Source organism: Chrysemys picta, chromosome 1, assembly GCF_011386835.1.
Source record: "Chrysemys picta bellii isolate R12L10 chromosome 1, ASM1138683v2, whole genome shotgun sequence".
Lineage (NCBI taxonomy): Eukaryota > Metazoa > Chordata > Testudines > Emydidae > Chrysemys > Chrysemys picta.
Genome location: NC_088791.1, coordinates 95,840,038 through 95,861,814, shown reverse-complemented (window position 1 = coordinate 95,861,814; position 21,777 = coordinate 95,840,038). Strand labels below are relative to the sequence as shown.

The following is a 21,777-nucleotide window of genomic DNA, read 5'->3' as shown; positions in this document are numbered from 1 at the left end:
GGGAAGTTCCAGAAGACTGGAAGGAAGCTAATGTTGTGCCAATATTTAAAAAAGATAAACAAGTTGTCCCAGGTTATGGAGAACTCCTTCAACGAAGCCAGGGAGGATCAGTAATGATGTCCACGAGATTTATTGATCGTGTCTATAGTGCAGTAGAATCCACCCAGCATTCATTGATGTCCCGAAGATCTACACCACCCAATGTTGGGATCAAGTGTGCTAGTTGGGATGGATTATTTGGCGACAGGTTTTTTGGCTGTTCCAAAGTCCTAGTCAAGACTCTAGAAGGGACATTCTCAGAGTATTACACTATCCATCCTTTGTCACCTTTGCAAGTTTTCTATCCACCACATGATCCTCTGTCCCCTTCATTAGCTTCCTATCTATGTCTGAATGTTAGAACTCTTCGTGGACTTGCTGCCCTCTGTCTTTCTCTCTTCCCTTTGTCCAGTCACTCTGTTCCTTCAGTTTTACCTCTTTTCATCCCTTTGACTCTTCAAAGGTGGAAGCTGTTCTTTCACTTGTATTGTCAATGGTAGTTTAAGGCCTATGTGGGCCCTATGATCCAAGCAGGTGCTCATGCCTGTGCTTGCTGTTAGCTGTCCATAGTCTTCTCCTGAGTACAGCAGAGCACTAATAACTGCTCCCTGCTCTGCAGTCTTCTCTCTCCCTCTTTCTCTTCCTGAACATGTGGAGGAGAAAGAGAAAAGGAGCCCAAGGAAAAAAACAAGTGGGGGAAGAGGGGATTCCTGCATCCTCCCATCAGTCAACAAGGAGGCTGGTTGGATTGAGTCCCCATTCAGCAGCTGGGGAGAAGTAGAGCACACCTTTGCCCCCATTTCCTCACTTTCTTTCTGTCTTTTCTCCACCTATTGCTGGAGGATTCTCAGTGATTTGAAGTCTTTAAATCATGATTTGGGGACTTCAACAGCTGAGTCAAGGGAGAGAATTCTTCCGGGAGTGAGTGGGTCAGCTTTTGTGGCCCGCATCATGCGGGAAGTCAGACTAGATGATCATAATGGTCCCTTCTGACCTTAGAGTCTATGAGTCTATTAGGCAGGAATGGGGAGTGGCAAGCCCCCTCTTGAAAAATGAGAGAGGGAAAGAACACCCCACCCAGCAGCTATAAGAGGCCCTGTTATCTGCAGTAATATAACTCCTCAGCTCCTGTTTTGATATCAGGTAGGAAGACGTGAGTAACTAAGGGAATTGGGACTGTCAGTAGTTATGTCAACAGATAGCCTATGCTTTGCCTATGGAGCAGGAGGTGGGCCACACTTTGTCAGGCAGGCTGCAGAAAGCATGGATGATGGGACTGCAGGTGAATAGGAGCAGTGGTAGTAAAGTAAGGTTTTTAATTCTGAAGACTGAGCTAAGGACATAGGTGGCCTAATCTCAGAGATAAAGTGAAGTCTGTCTTGTGGACTGAGAGGAAGCTGGTATCATCCTAGTTAATCTTATGAAGAAGGAGAGATCAGAGTGTGGTTGCAGGGAGTCTAATGGGGAGACAAGACTAAAGTAGGGTTCTGGGGACATTACTGAGTAGGAGGTGGAAGACTTAAGTGACCTGATTCTGGAGTGGATGGGAAAGATACAAGAGCCTAGTGTTCCTATGCAGAGGCCTTAACCAGGGAAGTGGGAAACTCTTGATTTAAAACAAAATTGTTTTATTATATTTATTTATATTACAGCAGCACCTAATGACCGTAATCAGATCAGGGCCCCAACATGCTGGGCACTGTAAGTAAACATATAGTAAGAAGTGATCCTTGTCCCAAAGAGTTTAAGTTAAGCACGCACATAAATGTATGCATGTCCAAAATGACTTCAGCAATATCTGGATTACTTGTACCTTTTTCACTCTAGTCAATTTGGTCATAGGCCTGGGTATAGTACAGAAGCTGCACTGGTGGTCTTGTTTAATGATCTCTTCTTGGTGATGGAGGAAGATCAAGTATCCCTGCTGTTTCTTTTAGATCTGTAGCTACCTTTGATGCCATTGACCATGAGTATTTACTGATTCACCTGTAGGCATTTGAAGTGGTGTACAGGAACTGACATAGGTTTTATTGATGCAGCTACATGAATAAATGGGCTCACTTTAGCGTGGCACTTTCCCTTTCTTTTTATTTGACCTCAGAGGTTGTATTGGACAGCTGTTCATCTGCTCAGAGGGCTGTCTTGTGGACTTCTACGAGATTGCATTTTGTCACCTCTCTTGTGCAAACTATAGACGAGGCCGTTAGTAAGGAAGTACGAGTTACAATGCCTCAATATACTGATGATGCCTAGCTCCATATTTCTCTCTGTTCAAGTTCTAATCCTGCTTGGGCAGTAGGGTTATTTACTCAATATCTAATAGAGATTGAGGCATGGGTGAAAGCTAGCTGGCTGAGAACCAGTGGAAAGAGAGATGATTATAGGGTGGGGGAAGCAGTCAGAGTATTAGTGGCAGTGATATCAGCACTTTTGATTGTCTTGACATGTATGCCATGTGTTTCTATGGTATAAAAGTTGGATGGATGGGTGGGATCCACAAAGGGAGTTAGGTGTCACAATGCTGAGTGTCGTAGCACCTAATTTTGAGGTGCTTAGAAAATCCCAGGAACAAAACTGTGATCCACAGAGCCTGAGTTAGGCACTTGGGCTCCCTCTGCAATGAATGGGGAGAGGCAGGTGCCTAGAATGTGATCCACAAAAGCCAGCACACTAGGCGGGGAGCAAGCCAATAGGAGATGCTGATGAGAGGGGTGTGTCCTAAGCCCTGCCCCTCTCTCAGGGAAAGATGCCTAAATCTGGGCTGCAGGGGGGTGCCTGTCTCTGTCTCTGCTTAGTGATCCACAAACAAGAAGAACCCGCTGCCTGGAGTCAGGTGGCTTTGGCACCCAAGCTGTTTCTTGCAGAAATGAATTAGGTGCCTACCTTGCTCCCTGCAAAATGGCTGGAGGAGGAGCTGAGCTTATAACTTTTAGCCCACTCAGCCACCTGGGATGTGGGAAACCCAGGTTCTATTCCCTCTTCTCCTGCTAGAGGGAGAGAGCATTTGAACAGGGGTTTTCCACGAATGTGGACTAAGCACTGAGCTATGGCATAGTCATGGGCGGTGGGTGAAGCTTCCCTTTGGGAGGCTAGCCCCCTGCCCTGCTTCTTCCGGTCGAGGCCATGCCCCTGCTCACTGCTCTCACCCACCCGCATGGTGGGGGGGCTGAGAGATTGGTCAGGGCCATGGGGTGGTGGTGGTGGCGAGGCCTGGGACTGCAGTGGAGCTGTTGGCCCTGACCAGAACTCCAAGCCCAGAGCCCCTCCCCCGTTTGTCCCCTTTCACTTGTGGCCCCGCCCCAACTCCACCTCTTTCCTCCAGGCCCCACCCACCATTCACTCTTCCCCCCTCACCCACTGCTCCCCCAAGACCGGAAAAGCTGCCATCAGAAGCTGTTTTCTCCACACTGTATCGGTTAATCAACAGGTGTTTGAAAATGATGAATCTTTACCACAAGCATATGCAATGATTTATGGCCTAAGCTATTAAAAGTAAATTCAGAAGACCTCCCAAAGGCAACCAAGCTGCCAGGCTTGTTAACATCCCAATCCTCTGAAGGAGCAACAGGCAAGAAAATAGAAACATTAGGAATAGTTGGCTCAAGGAGGCATCTGTCCAGACTGGCAATACTGCCCCTTGGAAGGTCTGATTCCACCTATGATATAAACCAAGAAACCCAGAGGCGAATGGAATGAAAACCAAGCTTCACAGCCAGGATATGCACAGAGACCCATGTCAAAGGAGTAAAATCAATTAAATGAACCCATTTTATTACACCTGCTGCAATAAGGGAAGAGACAAGACTAGGAATCCTAGAAACAAAACTAGGAATCCTTATGTCAGAGTTATAAACAAGGGAGCCCAGGGAACTCCAGCTCCCTATCCTGTGACCTCAGCTTAAAAAAATCTCCAATTGGGTAACATCTCAAAATTGAGGCAGCCATGGTCCACCAAAAAAAGTTCCTGATCAAAATCCAACCCCTATCTGCTGAAGTAAAGCAAAGGCCTTTTGCTTCTAAGGAAAAGGCTCATCTCCAAATAATGGCTGCAGAGACTGTAACCAAAAAGTAGCGACTCTGCTCAAAAGGTCAAGGAGACCTTCTACAACAGATATAAAATATTCTGCCTCAATGATGCCATACCAGAAAAAGTCCAAAAGAAACTTCTGAACTTTTTCTAAAAAAAGGCAATTAAATTATTAATGACTAGCACCTGCTCTCGAAGGGAGAGTCGAGGCAAACACCATTTCCACCGTTGTAACCTCCTCTCTAACTTTTCCATGACTCCTTCCCAATTCCAACCCCAAATATCAGTCCTAGCATAATTCCCAGTGCTTCAAGCCTCAGCTCCACAATAGCACCCCTGACCCCCCACCTGCACCCCAACCCCCTGCCCCACCCTGATCCCCTTCCGCCCTCCGAACTCATTGATCCCAGCCTGAGGCACCCTCCTGCACCCCAAATCCCTCATCCCCAGCCCCACCCCAGAGCCCGCACCCCCTCCTGTTTCCCAAACCCCTGCCCCAGCTATGATTGCCCACCCTCTGACCTTTTCGGTCCCAGCCCACAGCACCCTCCTGCACTCCAAACCCCTCATCCCCAGTCCCACCCCAGAGCCCGCACCTCTCCCCCCCAGCACCCAAGCCCCTACCCCAGCCCAGAGCCCCCTCCCATACTCCAAACACCTCAGCTCCATCCCCCAGCCCGGAGCCCCCTCCTTCACCCAAACCCCTCATCCCCAGCCCCACCCCAGAGCCCGCACCCCCAGCCAGAACCCGCACTCCCTCCCACATCCCAATCCATTGCCTCAGTCTGGAGCCCCCTCCTGCATCTTGAACTCCTCATTTTTTGCCCCACCCCGTAGCCCACCCCCCCCAGCCAGAGCCCTCATGTCCTCCCACACCTCAATCCCTGAGCCAGCCCAGTGAAAATGAGCGTGTGAGGGTAGGGGAGAGTGAGCGGCGGAGGCGGGGATGGAGTGAGCGGGAGGGGTGGTGCCTCAGAGAAGGGGTGGGACAGGGGGCGGGGCAAGGGTGTTCGGTTTTGTGCCAGTAGAAAGTTGGCAACCCTACGTACAGCTCTGAGGGAAAATTCATGGCAAAATTCCTAATCCCCACAGGATCTTAATGCACTTGGCCTGAGGGCGTCTTGAAGTGGTCAATCATCTTCTGCTGTGCACGAAGCAAACCAAGAAAAACTTTCTTTCCAAGCCAAAGAAAATCTTAGAAGGCACATCCATTTGAGAAAGGCCCTGACATTGGGCCCTAGCCAGTGCATTCTAAACTTTGTTATCCAATAGGTCATGCAAAAGTTATTTTTTATGTTTCAAGCTCTCATGCAACCCAACATCACTACTTCCATGAACTTCCTATATCCATTATTCCCCTACATTTCCATTGGTCAAAGGGAAATGCATTTTGGTCATCAGTTTTTTTCAGTCTATACCGTTTCTGTTTGTCAAACTCACACACAGAGACATGTCTCATAGTATGCTGAGCGGACAAGAAAGACTAGTTTCCTGACAATCTATCTGTCACCTCTACTCCACGTTTCCCCTTCGTCTCATCCAGAAAACTCCCCTCAGGGAGTTCAGCACCCAAAGAATCTGTGAGTTCATCATCCCCCACACTCTCAGACTGAGTATCACTACTGACCTCAACAGGGGGAACCTCAGAATTCCAGCAGTACAAATTTGGTAACAGAGTGGAGAATCAGGCCCAGGTCTTCTACGTTCTTTTGTTGTAAGGGTTGAACATTCTGATTCCGGTGCTGTCAAGGTTCCTGTTCCCTTTAGCTTGCATCTGCTTGGGTTTTAGTGCACTCCTTTGGTCGTCCATCTCCCATTTTAGCTGGCCAGTCTTACCTACTTCTTGAAGCACCACCTTCTTTTCATTTCTGGGTTTCCTGATCCTATTGTTGCAAGCAGCTACCTGCATTTCCATTTTAGCTGCCTGGACAATGGCGAATTGGCCTTCTAGTACTTGGCTTTATATCACTTCTACGTTTATGAAATAGGCCCAGATTAGGAGATCTTTTTGACTGGGACACACTCTGGGAAGCCTTTGACAGCTGGTTGCCCAAGCCCATGGCTAAAGACACAAGGGAACTCCCTTCTCTCCCTCCTTTGGAGAAAAGTTGTTTAAAACCATTGGGGGGCTCATGACAGTTTAGTGCCTGTTGGAGGGCATTCTTAAAGTGCAGTTCTACTTTGAAAAGGTAATCTGTAAAAAAATGATATTGTCTCTAAATGATTTCCTTATCAGTTGTGGATGGTTTACAAATAAAACAATGCATTCTCTAATTGCTGGCACTATAAACTTCACTGGGATCTGGGAGTTAAACTGGGTTCTTTTCTTTTTGCACGTTATCACCAGGTTCTGCATGTTGGCTTGTGTCCTTAGTGACCCTTGTGCAAGCTCACTGCCTTCAGCGTTCAGTTAGCTTCCCATGTCATCGTCCTCATGGAGCAGAACCAGTAGCAAGTTGCACCCAGGACAACAGAGGCAGATGAAGACATCACAGCCTGCTACTTTTTCTTGAGTCCTGTATTAGTTACAATCCTGGCCTAAGTGGAATCCTGTCAGGGCTTAGATTCCATAGTACAAAGGCCTTTATGAATAGCTAAGATAGATATAATCTACACATGGGGTAGGGAGAGGAGAGTAAAACCTGCTATCCCACCCTTTAAAGTATCTTGTAGCCTGGGGGAAATCAGGAGAAGCACCCCCATCCCGGGCAAATTCCTTCCTGGCAGCATGTCAAACGAGCACAAACATGAGGAGTCTTTCATAGTGTGGCTGAACATAATTTACATATGTTAAGCCTCCTTAAATCTAGGGACCAAAACCTATTCTGATTCCTCCCAGAGTGTCAATTCCATGTCTTTTTGCAAACATGCCAAGCCACTGTCAAGGTGTATAATGGCTGTAGTGCTTATTTAAGGTTTATCCTCCAACATCATGACTTTCGTTGGCGTTTGATGGTAACTTCTGCTTTACTATATCTGAGGGAGAAGATTATAGAGGACTTAACATTCAGGACAGAAAGGGAGGTTTTATCTGCAAATCAGGAAGCTAAGAGCGAATTTAACTCTGCTGCCTTGTATAGGCACATGACAGTTGTCGGGGCTTTCAATATGTGATCTTACTCCACAGGGCTATGTACTGTCGATATTTTATGTATGTAACAGGCATAGTATAATGTATACCCTGTATACTCTATTGCAAGGCTGACCTAAAATGTGCCTATGGTCTCCAATCTACACAGTAAATTCTATGTCAGCATTAGATACATTAAACAAGTGAGGGTTTTATTGAATTAAATATGAAAATGGTTAATTCAGTCAGTACTGTATCTCCCCTGTAATTTAATTTGAGATTCAGTTTATTTTATGGTGCCCCAAATGTTTATTTACAGCATGCTGCAGACTTTTGTATCAAAACGGAGTAACTGAATAATAGAAGTACCCAAGAGGGTGCTGGGAGTTTTGTCACCTGACTAGGAAACAATTGGGGGTTTTGGCCCTTGCAAAAATGTGGACGCAGTTTGGGTTTCTAGAGCAAGGGCATTAGCTAAATGTTAAAAGATCAGCAGTGCGATAGTTAACAATACTTTGATAGTGAAATTTGTAGACAATCACACTTTATTGTGTCAGGTGGTTCAGACTGAAGCGGATATTGATTTATACTTGATTCACATTTGGAACATTTTTCATCACAACCAGGCAGGCTAGAAACTTTGTTTTAAATGAAACTTTGGATTTTAGAGCCCAAGTGAGTAACTAAAGGTTTATTCTGCAACGGTTTTTTAAAAAAGCAAATTTCTAACCCTCCTGGTTACAGAGAAAAGCTGGAAAATAAGAATCCTAAAGGCTCAAAAACCAGAAGGCAAATATAAAGGATCCAAAATTCATTTTTACTTTTTAAAAACTGCATGTTTTTTAAGCTAATGTCATGATTTTGGGCAGGGGGGGGGGAGAGGGAGGAAGGGAGGCAGCGCTGACCCGTGGTTTTTGAATGCTTGGGGTTGGAAATATTGTAGCCTTCCTGCTCTCTCACAGCTCATGCAGTAGAGGCTCATACCTGAAGCTCCAGAGGTGTCCCAGGTTTGATCCTGGCCAAGGATGACCAGGGTCTGTCTGTGTTACACTTGCTGGTGCTCTCACACACACCCTGTTACTACTCTTAGTGTAATTACATCTTATTGCCACTTGAGGTCAGCAGCTGCTGAGAAAAAGCCATCAAGTTAGCAAACACCATCTTGCTTTATTACTCCATTTTCATTTACTTTAGACTACATGAAGATGAATGTGTTCTTCACACCCATCCATCCATTAGCATTATAATTCTTCAAAAGCAGAAGACTCCTTTTGTAGGAACACAAACTTCAGTAAGTATGCTTCCTTCTGAGTCAGCACTGAGCAGTGTCCTGGGGAATGGTGCTATGGAGTGCTGCTGACTGGCTTCACAGAGCGGTCTTGGTGCCTACAGTACTAGAGAATGGTGTTCTGTATGATGTGATGGTGGTGACTCAGTACCTAGCAGTAGTAACATTTACATGATACTTTTCACAACAAGTAGGTGTTTTAACACTGGCATCGTGTCCAAATCTCAGCTCATGTATTTACTTTTTTCTCCTTTTCTTCCTGTGGTTTCATCTGATGAATCGTTTTTAATTTCCTGGCCTAAGTAGTTGTGTGGCGTTGCTAGTCAATACACACTGCGCTCCATCCCAGAAATGTCTGCATTTCAGTAGTGTGAAATTATCCCCCTGCATGAGTGATGCCAACCGATATTTCTGGAGAACCTTTCCTCCAAAGATCTCTAAGCACTGGACACACTTAACAAACAATATGTTTGGGGAGCAGTGTATTGATCACTGAAATGAATTAGGGAAAATATAGGTTAAATATTAGGAAATGCTTTATAGCTAGAAGAACAAACTGCCAAATGAGGTTGTGTAATTGCCATTGCTAGATATTTGTCAAAGCTTTACATACGCACCCATCTATCAGAGATGATTTAAGGATAGTGAAATCAGTCTTACCCCAATGCAGGGATGTTGACTGAATGAATCACTTTAGGTATATTTCACCCCAAATAATTATTTTAATGCTTCCCACCTTACACTAACCAGAGATACAACAGCAAACATGGTTTCAGCATAAAATCATAAGAAAATAGCCCCTTCCTCTCAAACATACCCCAAACCTAAATGAAAGAAGGAACATGTGATAGAAAGTAGAGCCAAAATCGATGTGACCTTTATTATTTTAACAGTATCTTTCAGCACAATTACAGAGTTACAGGGCTGCAGAGAACAGAGTGGGAGTATAAAATAACAAAAATAAATAGAACAGAAGCCAAGGAGGTCAGCAGGAGTTGGCTGGAATCAGGTGGTAAAGGGCAGATGGAGGGTTCAGATTGGTCAAAGGCTTTATGATTCAGCCACCAAAGTTATGAATTCTGGAGAAGAGAAAATTTGTTTAAAAATAGCAAGAAAAAAGTAAATTAAGGAGAAGCATGTTACAGAGGTTCACAGCGTCACTGAGACAGCAGGGTCAACTTCATTAACAACCTTTCACAATAATTGAATGGCTCATAAACCTAAATGCATCCGAGGGTCAGATTGTGGGTCAGAAAACATCACAGTGAATCTAAAACATTTTTGAGATGCCAAAGAGGGAATTCAGGATATGTCACTCCACACAGACTGCCTGTTGCTGCCTGGTTCGTCAGCCTCTTTAGTTGTGCAGTACTCCTTAGTCACAAAGTCAGTTTCCTTTCTGAACCCAACAGACGTAAGCTAATACGAAGAAGGCAAGCACTGGATATAAATTTTGTAGTGAGATGGATTCCACTCTGTCAGTGGCTGGCAGCACGTCTGAAAGACTTTTCATAGCACTTGTGCCCCAGTATTATAAATATATTAAATATAATTCATAATAATAATTGGCAAACTGACAGAGGCCAGTACATTTTAAAAGTCTAAGGCTGAGATTCCATCTGCTTTAAAACCTAGGTGAAAACTTGGCTCCTTTGAAGTCAATGGCAAAACTCCCATTGACTTCTTAGGGCCAGGATTTCACCCTGTGGCTTTTATTGCTGTGTATTTACAACTGTAATGGTTTAAAAAAATTGATGTATTTGCATTTTTTTCCTTGTATTTTGGTTAAACAATAAATCTTTCAGCAAAGATTATAAAGCACAGGAAAGGTATGTTTGCATCTCAGTAACTCTCACCACATTGAGCTTTGAATACTGTATTACCCAAGGAAATCATAATTCCTCTCTCTATACAGACTTGGGATGATGATACGTGAGAATACTGGGTAAAGTTTTGAGGACCTCAGTGTATTAAAAAAGATACTGATAAACTGAAGTGAATTTAAAGAAGGGCAACAAAGCCGATAAAGGGTTTAGAGGGCATATTCTACAAAGGGGAGGCTTAAGGGATTTTAACGTGTTCAACCTAGAGAAAATATGACAAATGCGGGATGTAACCAGCTGTAAATATGTGAGAAGAATTTACGGAAGTGCAAAATAATGAGGAGCAATGCCTTGAAATGTAAAAGTGTGGAAAATGGATCTTAGACATTAGGAAGCAGTTGCTAACAATGAGGTCAATAATGTAAGCGCAGTGACATAGTAGAGGTGTTCCAGAATGGTTTTGATAAACGCTAAAAGGCCAGCAGAGATGCCAATAGGGGTTATATTAAATCCACATGTATTAATTAATTATTCTGTAGGGTATAAATCCAAACTAGGATTAGTGGTGCAGAATATGCAACATAAAAGAGGAGTAAGGCCCAGGCAGTGGGTATGTGAACTGGAACAGTTTGACTGATGAGTTAAATGTTGCGCAACCCGGCTTAAGAGGAAGCAAAAAAGCACTTTGATGGGAACTCAGAATATTCAGGGCAGAAAGAGAAAAACTTGTGATTGCTCACATGAAGGAAGCCCATGGTGGGAAACGCAGCCTTCATATGGACAAAATCTTTCATGCCTCCATAAGGGAATACAACCGGTGTTTAATGTATATCAGATAGCACACTCAGTATATTGGCAATATTAGAATTTAATCCTTTTTCTAACATGTAGTATATATGGAATAAAATGCAAATAAATTAATCATGGTTATAGCCAGATATTTTCTAAAGTATATAGGTATATTGATGCTGTTATTGTATATCGTCAACATAATTCAAGGCTATTTATTTAATAAAATACATTATGTATATGAATAACCGATCTATATTTTACACAATGTCTATGAATGATTCCTATATTTCCAATATATCATATTTAAGTATTATAAACAAATTCCAGAGTTCTAATTATGCAAAACTTATTTTCACTTTATTCTGTAATGCTCTTTGGCCCATCAGCAGACTTTTCCTCAACATTGCAGAGGACCCAGCACAAACCCTGCGTTATTTCATTGAACTACCAAAGGTAATCTCTGTGAATTTAATATAGACTAATCATTTCTCTCTCCAAACTGGTAATAAATTATTTTGGGACACACAAGAGTGCAAAAGAGAGAAACTCATCGGAGCATTTTTTACCCCCGCCTGATTTTTCTTCTAATTTTTTTTTTAACTTGGGCCAACAAATAGTTGATTTGAATTCTGAACATCTTTCATGACAGAGTTCTGAGAAAATGACTGGTAGAATCAGAAGTATTTCCAGAACCTCAGCTGGAGTGGAGCTTGAATGCATGTACTAGATAAAGGTTGTGATCTACAGATCTTTTCCCTGTAGCACATGGCTTCTGACATCACAGACCTACCAGTGTCAGGCAGCTGGAGGAACTGAAGGGTATGATTTATATGTCCAATAGCTAACACACATAAGAGATCAAAAAATGATCTCAAGTACAAAGCTTCCTTTCTTTTGTTTTCTCTTGCACCCTTGGAATCTGACCATGTGATTATGATGTCTTCCAGCTGAGGGACTGTGGAAGGCTAGACTCACCTCCCCTGAAACTGACTATGTTGCCTCAGTAGCATTCCCCCTTCAGTCTGGGAGCTGAGGTCTGGAGGATGGTCACCCTCCTAGGTAACATGGACCTGGGTTTGGAGGTTGTTTTGGTCCCTCAATTTTGACTGAATCCAATGAAAGATGAAGGGATTCGGTACCTCTCAAGAGACGGGTCAGCACCTTGCAGGAGTAGGCCCCGTGTTTTCAACACTTCTAGATTGGCAGGCCAGCCCCAAAATACAAATCTTCATCCATTTAGCTAGAAGTATAGATAAATTATTGGAATAATTCCTGAATTGTGTGTGGAAGCAGAGATGAGTTCTGAACAGCAGATCTGAGAGATCATTCCTAATCTGAGACATGTTTCTGAAGGAGGAACAGGTGGACCTGGCATGCTCAAATCAATCTTCAGACGGCACTGAATGCCACTCCTTCATCTCTCAGAACTGTTATGGGCTGCTGGGAACTACACTGAGGCGACTCAGGGGATATCCAATTCATTACCATCATCTGCAAAAGGCTGGATCTCCATAGTCAGCTAGTGATTGATGAGGCTGGTGTTTGAAGACTTGACCCAAGGGATGGACCCAGGGTGAAGGCGGACAATTCATTTATTAGAAAAAAATCCAGTGTTTCTGTAGCAGAAAATATAGCATCAAAATCGAAAAATATCAAAGCTAAGAAATAGCTGTGGGAGTTCCAACTTGCAAAGGCTTTAATGGTTGGGGAATCAGGCATATTGTGAGACAGAGCAAAGTGTCTCAAACATATTGCTTATCACCATTTCCCCTCGCTCTTTTGCTCTGTCCCCCACAACAGGTAACTTGCCACACACTCTACGCCTCAATGGTGCAAGAGTTTGCCCGTAGAGTGAGGTTCGGGAGGGAGGAGAGCTCTGGAATGTTGCTCAGTGGGGGTGTGGCCAGAAGTGTGTGAGGAAAAAGAATCTGGATCTTGATTCCCTTCGCACTTGCACTAGTGTAAATCCACAGTAACTCCACAGAATTCAGTGGACTTACACAGGTGTGAAACTGATGGGAGAGGCTCAGGCTAAGGAGATACTCCAGATTGCTCTCATAGAATAGGTCTGCTCCCAGGCATTGCTTCACTTTTTTTTTTTTAAATGTTGGCCACATCATTAATTTAAGAGACGCCAACACCGTTCTCTTTCATATAAGCCAAGACGAGTCTGAAATATTTCATAAGTAGAGTTTTCTTTTAACTTAACTGAGATTGCTCCTGTTTCGCAGTCGTGGAGGTATCAAGTTGGTCAACCAACTATGAGCATCCTTACAAGGATCTTCAAATGACTTGATTAGTGCAAATTGCACTCCTGTCCAGATCTCTGGGAATGGAGCCACTAATTTGAGTGGGACTAGAAAGGTTCTGTCAGTAATAAAGTATGTGAAAGTATCTGAGATTAATGACATAGAACCCTGAGTTCAAGACTGCTGTCAGCAACAGCTCGCTTTGCTCATATGCCACTGTGACCTAATCAGGGCCTGAGAACTTAAGAGGATTTAGCCTAGAAATAGGCTCATAGACATTCTTCTACTGGTGTGCTGTGGTCAGGCAGCTAAGCGTATCTTATTTGTCACCTCTCTCATTGGGTAATTTTGTATGTCATCCCTTCTGTTTCTACCCTATAAACTGTGAGATCATGTTGGGTAACCTCACTTTGTCTTGTATTTTGCACACCATTTGAAGACAACACCTTTATAAATCCAAGAGAACGGATAATACTAAGAGACAGGACTATCTGAAGGAAAAATCGAGATGTTTCTAGTTTTCACCCTATCAAAGGGGCTGTCAGGATGATGGGAGGTTACAAAGTGATTTTCTACTGCTGAGCTGACATAATGCTCTGGGTAGAACTCCCGCTTCCACCTCCTCTCTTATAATGGAGGGAAAGGGTTCATTTGGACCTGCACATCTTCATATCTGTTCCAACGAGCTTCAGTAATGTGGAGGAGAGAAAAGAAGAGGGAAAGGGAGAAATGCAGTCTGTGGACTTGTTTGATAAGAAGTTGCCAGGAAGAGCAAAATATCAGTTTCCAAATTTCTTGTGCCCCTTTCTTGTAAGCCTGATGATATAATCTTGATAGTTAATGAAGTTAAATGACAGGTTTCCCCATTTTCCTGTGAAGATTATTGGTGCCACACATATTGTGGGAACTTGGATACACAGTGATGGCATGAAGGTTACACAATGAACTTATTCAATGCTGAATGTTAAGAATTTGCTTTGCTAAGCCATCAGAAGTCTTGCGTCACGTTCTCATTTAAGTGAAACGGCATATTTTTTAATCAAGGAGCAATGCTGCTATTCAGCTGCTCTCTCGCTCTCTCTCCCTGCCTCCAAATTCAGCTTCTGTAAACTCTGAGGGCCTGATCCTGAACCCATTGCAACCAGTGGAAAGACCCCACTGACTTCAGTGAGGGTTGGATGCGGCCCTGTAGCTCTCTGCCCTGTGAGTGCCTTTGCTGTCTCCCATCCTGTGCTAAATCTGGGTTTCTATGAACTCCTGCTCTCTCTAGTGTTGGGACTCAGCTTCTGCACCAAGGAAGGTACCAAAAATTTAGCAAGCCCTGAAATGTAACTAAGTCCTAATCTGCCCTCCACAAGGTCACAACTGGCAATGAAGCCTATGGTGCTTATACCTCTGTACTAGGGGCAGAATTTGATCCTCCCTGAAGCCACCTACCATCAATGCCGATTTTGCCATCGCCATCCTTATCTCCAGCAGCCAGGAGTGTCTTGGTTTCTTTATCCGATAGGTCTCTGCCATTAGGGGTGAAGCCCTTCAGTACAAATCTAAAGAAAAGGCATGGAACAAAGATGAGGCTGGGTCAGTAGGGTTTAACATTCCTGGTTTGTAGAGATGACTAGCAGTGGTGTTGAGACATGCAATTGAATCCAGGGACCTGGCCCCGGTTGGTGACCTTCTTCACCACACAGAAAGAACGAGTGCTGTCACCTGGAACTGTCTGAGATGGAGGAGTTGTAGTTAGACTACAGATCACCCACATAAAAGTTAGATATCTTTCTCTCCACACACATTTGATCCTACTTTTAACTGTTTACTCCCCCTGCTGAACCATGCAAACAACTGGACACTGCCCAAGACAGGGCAGTCAGGAGTCTGAATGGGACCCCGTACTAGGGTGTGTTTTACTCAGGTGAAAATATGAACACATCCTCTTAATGTAAGGACAGAGGGAGGACTCGTCCTGCTTACTTCAACTCGTCCTCCTCAATGAAGCCACTTCGATCTTTATCAAGAATGTGGAAAACCTTCTTTACATCTTCCTGGCTCTTCTTTTTCAGTCCCACCATTTCAAAGAACTTCTTGTGGCAGAAGGATTCGGCAGCTGCGGGAGAAGAAGAGTGAGGCTGGGTTAATTGTAGGTTGGTTCCTGAGGCACATTGGTATAGATGCTCCTGATTTTCTCCCTCTCTGCCACAAAGAGCCCTCCTTCTTAATCCTACCCCTAGAGGCCACAAGGTCAGGGGCTCCATTGTGCTAGGCCTTGTACATATACAGAGCAATATGCAGTCACTGCCCCAAAGAGCTTAAACTCTGAATAGACAAAGGGTGAGAGACAGTGCCCCCGCTGTACAGAGGGGGGGAAGTAATTTACTCTAGGTCATCCCTAGAGGCAGTGAGGGAGCTGGGAATTAAACCTAGGTCTCCTCCCTTCCCATCCAGTGCCTAAACTGTGAGATCTCCCAATCAGGCGTAAGAGCGTTCACCTGAATCCTGAACTGGAATCAGAATGTACCGAACATATTTTTAAAACTTCCTGTTTTGGAAATCAAAGTTCTGCCCCGCTCAGCCGCGCAGGCTGACAGGATAAGGCCTATCTCTAGTTTATGGTGACATCTCCCGTTTCCTCGTTTCCCACACGGAGCCAAAGGGACATGCAGAAGTAGTTTGTATTCTGGGGCACGGTCCGAGGGACTGCTGTGCTGCATGGCCCCTGCAAGATCGTGTGCTGCACAAGTAGGGGGGAAAGATGAGGTTATCTGGTCCACTTCTCCCTTCCCTCACCAGCACCTCCACCCATATGGAGCCCTATAACAATGTGGGCTGGAGAGATGTTAGGGGAAATCAAAGTGCAGTGGGCTTCCGTGTTTGCAAAGCACCCTTATTCCACTAGCAGCATCTCTGGGTCTACAGCAGCATAAAGGGGTTCGGTCTCGTGGGAGCTGCTTGAGTCCTTAGCCGTAGCTAATTCCACCCGTGGCAAAGAGCCCGGGGACTTTGTGACGGCACTAGAACTATGGAGGGAGCTGCCCGAGCAAAGAGCGCGCGGCCCGATGTCCCTTCAGCTCCGGGCTGCTGAGTTTCCCGGCTGGGCGCTGTGTGTGTGTGTGAGGGGGGAAGGTCACCTCGCGAGCAAGAAGAAAGAGGCTTCCCCCTTTGCAGGCTGGAAAGAGAATTTTAGTTCTGGGGGCTTGGATCGTGTTCACCCGAGAACACGGATCCCGACACTTGCTTGGCAGAAGCCCGAGCCGGAGATGCAAGGGCATGCGGTTTATTTGGGGGTCACCTGTCGAACGCTGGCGGAGAGAAATGGGGAGAGTTTGAAACGGGAGGCATCGATCTGTGCCTGAAGTATGGAGCACTGCAGCCATCTGTCCTGCGGGAAGCTTCTGCAACCCAGCAGGCTGATCTCTCTCTCTCTCTCTCTCCATCTTCAGCCTGAAAAGCAAAACCCACACGGGGGGCCCCCTAACAGGACAGACCTCAGCAGTTTCGTCTGCCACTGAAACAAGAACCGAGAGCTCTGCAACGCCGGGGATTAGATTTGGGGGAGGCTGGGGGGAGCTGCGGGGTGTCCCCCAGGCTCTGTTCCCCACCCCCAAGGCATGCCCTTCCCTAGTGTGGCTACAGCTTTGTTCCGTTTGTAAATATCTCGTGCCTAGGAACCAAGCCTGCTTTTGCTACCTACTTCTCCTTAGAATGAATGGAGCGTGTCACGTCTCCAGTGTCCAGGGGAAGTTTGCAGAGGACACATCCCTGGGGTTAATAAGCCCGACGTGCTCAGGTTGCACTTTTCTCCCCATCCCCGTCTGATGTTTTATCCAGCCGGCTCCTCTGACCATCCCCGAGCTGAGCACAATTGCACCACAGCCCCGCACTGAGACAGAGGAAAAGCCACTCACCCGAAAAGGCTCCCACAGCCGCCTTGATCTCCTCCGCGCTGAGCAGGTCCGTCATCGCCATCCTGTCGCTGGGTGAAGGGAGAGGCGAGTGCGAAAAGATTAAAAAGTGCCTCTCTCATCATTCCTGCGCATATGACCCAAGCTGCAGTGCCGGCTGGGGACTGCACACCGGGAAGGGCTGGACCCGTGCCAGCTAGCGCCCCCCCTCGGGGGGGAAGTGCCGCTAGCCCGTTTGCACGGCCCGAAGTGGGCCGCGGAAACAAGCACTCTGGGGCACGGGTGTGGGTGGCTGTGGATGGGGGGGTTGGGGGGCACTTCTTTGGAAGGCGGGAGGCTAACCCCCCTGGAGCAGCGCCAGGGGCCGATCTAGGCTGGCAGAGGAGTTGTATCAAGGGCAGACTCCCTCCCGGGTGCAGTGGGAGCGAGCGAGTGGTGCAGCGCGGGTACATCGGACGGGAGCTGTCCCCGTTCCACGGGGCGGCGAGGAGCGCGGCACTGCAGCAGATGCCCCGTGGCAAGCCGCGCGCGAGCTGGGGGGGCGGATGGACCGTAGCTTCCCAGCACCTGCCTTAGCTGGAGCCGCTTCTCCCTCCCCACGGCGCCTTTCAGCCCTCGGTTCTTTGGGAGCCCCCCGTGTTAACCCGCCCCCGGGCTGAATTCTTCACCCCAGCCCTGTACGTGACTCCGAGCCCGGGTTTGAGGCCCAACGCGCCAGACACGAGGATAGGGTGAAGCTAGAGGTGCTATAGTAACTATGCTGATGTGCGGGCCTGCGGGCGCAGCCTGCTGAGGCTTTGTGCTGCACTGTGAGCACCGGCACAGCCGCCCGGGAAGTTTGTCTGGGTTTCCTGGTAAGCGACTTGCCCACTGCTGTCACAGGAATGATCCACCCGACCTCCCTCCGCTGCAGCGCAGGGTGCCGGGGGCGCTGAAGAGCGGGGACAGCCCCTGTCAGAGCGCTCTAGGGCAGATCCGTGCGGGAGGTGCCGGGGGCGCTGAATTGTGAGGACACTAGGGCAGATCCGTGCGGGAGGTGCCGGGGGCGCTGAATTGTGGGGACACTAGGGCAGATCCGTGCGGGAGGTGCCGGGGGCGCTGAATTGTGGGGACACTAGGGCAGATCCGTGCGGGAGGTGCCGGGGGCGCTGAATTGTGAGGACACTAGGGCAGATCCGTGCGGGAGGTGCCGGGGGCGCTGAATTGTGAGGACACTAGGGCAGATCCGTGCGGGAGGTGCCGGGGGCGCTGAAGGGTGGGGACACTAGGGCAGATCCGTGCGGGAGGTGCCGGCACCTTGGCTGCACATCGAGTAACTAAAACAAGGGCAGGGGCGTGTCATGCATTCCAGCACAGCTGCTGGCCCGACCCCGCCACTCCTTCCCGTTGAAGGCAACGGGGTGGCTGCGCTGCGTAAGATTTTGAAGGATCATCGGGCCCAGAGACGAAAGAGGCTTCGGGAGAAACTTTGTTCATCCTCTCAATGACTCCTTCTCATCTGCTTCGTAAGGGAACAAGCCCCTCCCCGCCCCAAGTCCAGGTATAGTTCTCGTCCCGCATAACGCCACTGAGCGCACGGAGCGGGGAGCGTTAAGATGTTGGGGTCCTTTTGTTTAAAAACGGCGTCACCTCACTGCAGGACGGACGGTGGGTTGAATCTTTGACACCGTCCCTTCCCCATTTGGTGTATTTGCTCGTGGCAGGAGCGAGTCACTCCTTTCTCCGCAGGCAAACCACAGCCCCGCGCACAGAGGGCGCCTGGGTGTCTGGGTCAAGCCCTGAGCAGCTCTCCCCTAAGCAGCGGCTAAAGCGGACCCATATGGAGCCGGTCTTGTGCCAAACCTAAAGTGCAGCAGCGCGAATCAGACTCGGTTCAGTTTCCCTGTCCTGTGCTCCGACCCGAGCGAATTCTCTCGCCTCCCCCCTCGCTCCTTTGAGGAGCCGGGGCGCTACGAAGACATTTGCCAGGTCGATCGCAGCTGCATTTGGCCCTGAGCAAAGATCAAGAGGGTGACAAAGTCTTCCCCCATCAATCGCGCCGACTTTTAGCCTATGCCACGCGTCCCTCAGATTTCATCCCAGCGACCCCCAGCCATTTAGGAGAAACAGCAAAACGCCCCTGACAGATCTCCAGAATTCAGCAGCTGCTCACATCCTCTCCTCGGCACTTGCATACCAGAGAGAAGCCCCTGCTTATGTCCCCTGGGAGAGGGTCCTGGTGGAGGGGCCCTGGAGGCTCTCTCCAGTCGGCTGCTACCCACAAAGTAGCCGGGTGCTAAACAGCTGTTTCTCCCCCTGCCTTGCAACTCGGGGTTTCTCCCCCTCCGTGGCTGAGGCTCACTGGTCCCTTGAGTCATAGAGCCTTCTTTGGGGCCAGGGTGCACCCCGGGCTAGCAGCAGGCAGGCAGGCAACAGCCCATGATGTAAATATAAAGTAACAATAAAGCCACCACCACCAAGCAATGCAGACAGCCCCCTGGCAACAACAGCCAGCCTGCACCCCGCTGCCCCAGGTACAGCAGCTGCTGGGCAGAAACCTGGGACTCCCTTGCCAGAAAGGATGGAGCACTCTGCAGAGCATCCAAACGGCTGCCCTGAGAGGCAGAGGGAGCTGAGGTTTAAAGAGCCAATTTCCTTTCTGCAACAGGGGGCTTTGGTGTGTAAGGTTTGCTAACGGGTCTTGTGGGAGATGCTGTTGTTTGCACCACCTTTCCCTTTCCCCCCTCCCATTTCCCCCTTGCTTTCCCTTCATTGCCCCGACTACGTAGTCATTTCCCCCTCCACAAGGCCATGTCCCTCCTCTGTAGTCTTCCACCTGCAGGCAGTTGGTTCAGAAGAGGGGCTCTCTGCTGTCTCCCTTTGCTGTTATTTATGGGGGCGGGGGTGGGTTTCCCCTTGTTTTCCCTCAGGCTGAAGTCCTGCTCTGCCCCTCTGCCAGGACGAATCGATCCTTGCTATGGAAGTGGGTGTGTTGTTCGCTACTTACCTTCTGAATGCTCCTAAGTGCTGTGTGAAGGGCTGTTAGATTTGGAGGTGGCCAAAGGAGGTGACAGCCAGGCTGGGAACCCCACTTATATAAGCTCCTGGCCTTTTCTATTTTCGGCGGGTGATACCCCCTCCTCACCGGTGTCAGCTACCCAGGGACACACTCAGTATCACATTCTCCTCCCCCCCTAGCTAATCAAGGGGCACTATTAATAATCCTTGGCACCCATCTTCCCCTAGCTCCCGAAACCTGTTCCCTTGGCAGACTGGCAAGCGACGCTTTTATTGCGGAGTTTGTAGCGCTAAGGGTTCAGTTTGACATCTGGGACGAATGGCTCCCTCAGTGATTGCCGAGAGCCCTGCTTAGAAGGGGAGCCCCAGATGAAAGGGGCCCCGCTGTAGCTGGGAAGAAAGGGGTGGGAAGATGTACCCTACTCAAGGCGGCATCAGAGACTAAGGGGAAGCAGGTTTAGGGATCAGGGATCCTGTCACTTCCTTGTCTGCTGCCTTGGCAAATGCCCTCTTCTTACAAGAGGCAATAAGGTCTTCCCCTCCCCAAAGCCGGCCTACACTGAAAGTGTTACCGCTTGACCCTGATTTCCTTGCTAAGGTGGAATCCTGCTCTCAGACAAGACTGAGCCACAGTGAATAATCTACTTTAAAGAGACAAGGTGGGTGAAGTAATATATTTTATTGGACCTACTTCTGTGGGGAGACAAGCTCTTCTTCAGGCCCCCTTTAACACAGAAGGGCCAGGAAATGGAGCTGTCTCATCTCGATCCACAGCTATCTTCTGGCAGGTGCTCATTACTATTGATTTATTGACTGCTTTGTATAGTTAGTAAAATAAGAATAATAATTAAGTGCCACTGAGCCCCATGTGCCCTTCAGTATTTTGGGGAGGGCACTTCCCTTTGCTATTTTCATTTCCCCTGGCGTTTTTACAGAGGCTCCCTAATCACACTGATCTATCTTCTGGATGTTTGTTGCTGAAAAAAAGGCATCTCTTTTCTTTTATTTCAGGGCTTGTTAGCCAACTGCTCTCAAGTGCAGAACCTATTGCTGGGAAATGGTCAGCCCCATCAGTAACACATCTGGAGCTCTCCTCTGGGGAATTATTTTCCTGGTGTGAGAGCTGGATTCCAGAGGGGAGGGAACATAACAGAGGTATAGGCAAGGGAACTGGACCCAAATACTGCATCAAAGCCCTCTAGTTTCTGCATCACTCTGGTGCTGGATTTGGTGGCACACTGGAAGTTCTTCAGCAGCTTGAGACAATTTCAAAAGCAGACGTTATATGGAATCAGCTCTGAAGCTCAGTTGAGTGTTCCTTGGGTTATTTATCACATATTCACTTTCTTGTACATACCCTTGAATTTCCAGTGCACCACAGAATTTAGTTCAGACAATGGTAGGATGGAGATGCTGTTACATTTTGGGGGTAATCCTGAACTCCTTGTTCCTCCCTCCAGCACCCAGCTGCCCCACTGCCCTGGCTCTGGGTGGAGGAGATGGTGTATCTAGTCATTTTATGATTTAGCTGATGTTTATGTTCTTGAATGTTTCCCTCAGGTGGGATGGCCACTAAAGCAGCATGGACCCACA

The 21,777-nt window shown here is 47.5% G+C and overlaps 1 protein-coding gene across 1 annotated transcript; it reads right to left on the bottom strand.

The window, feature by feature from the left end:
• Positions 1-9,279: 9,279 nt before the first annotated feature.
• On the bottom strand, positions 9,280-20,263 carry PVALB (parvalbumin). The gene is made up of 5 exons (XM_005302436.4): positions 20,174-20,263; positions 17,191-17,258; positions 15,260-15,392; positions 14,726-14,835; positions 9,280-9,503 (listed from the first exon to the last, which is right to left on the bottom strand). Exons 2-5 carry the CDS (start codon positions 17,249-17,251, stop codon positions 9,475-9,477), a joined length of 333 nt encoding a protein of 110 aa, XP_005302493.1. The 5' UTR covers positions 17,252-17,258; positions 20,174-20,263; the 3' UTR covers positions 9,280-9,474.
• Positions 20,264-21,777: the final 1,514 nt, after the last annotated feature.

What these genes read in the sequence shown, in the direction of transcription:
- PVALB (XM_005302436.4), bottom strand. Translation starts at nt 17,251, where the DNA reads ATGGCGATGACGGACCTGCTCAGCGCGGAGGAGATCAAGGCGGCTGTG. An exon ending in ATTGAGGAGGACGAGTTGAA is followed by an intron (nt 14,836 to 15,259) that starts GTAAGCAGGACG and finishes CCTTTTCTTTAG; the next exon opens with ATTTGTACTGAAGGGCTTCA. An exon ending in TGGCAAAATCGGCATTGATG is followed by an intron (nt 9,504 to 14,725) that starts GTAGGTGGCTTC and finishes TCTCTTCTCCAG; the next exon opens with AATTCATAACTTTGGTGGCT.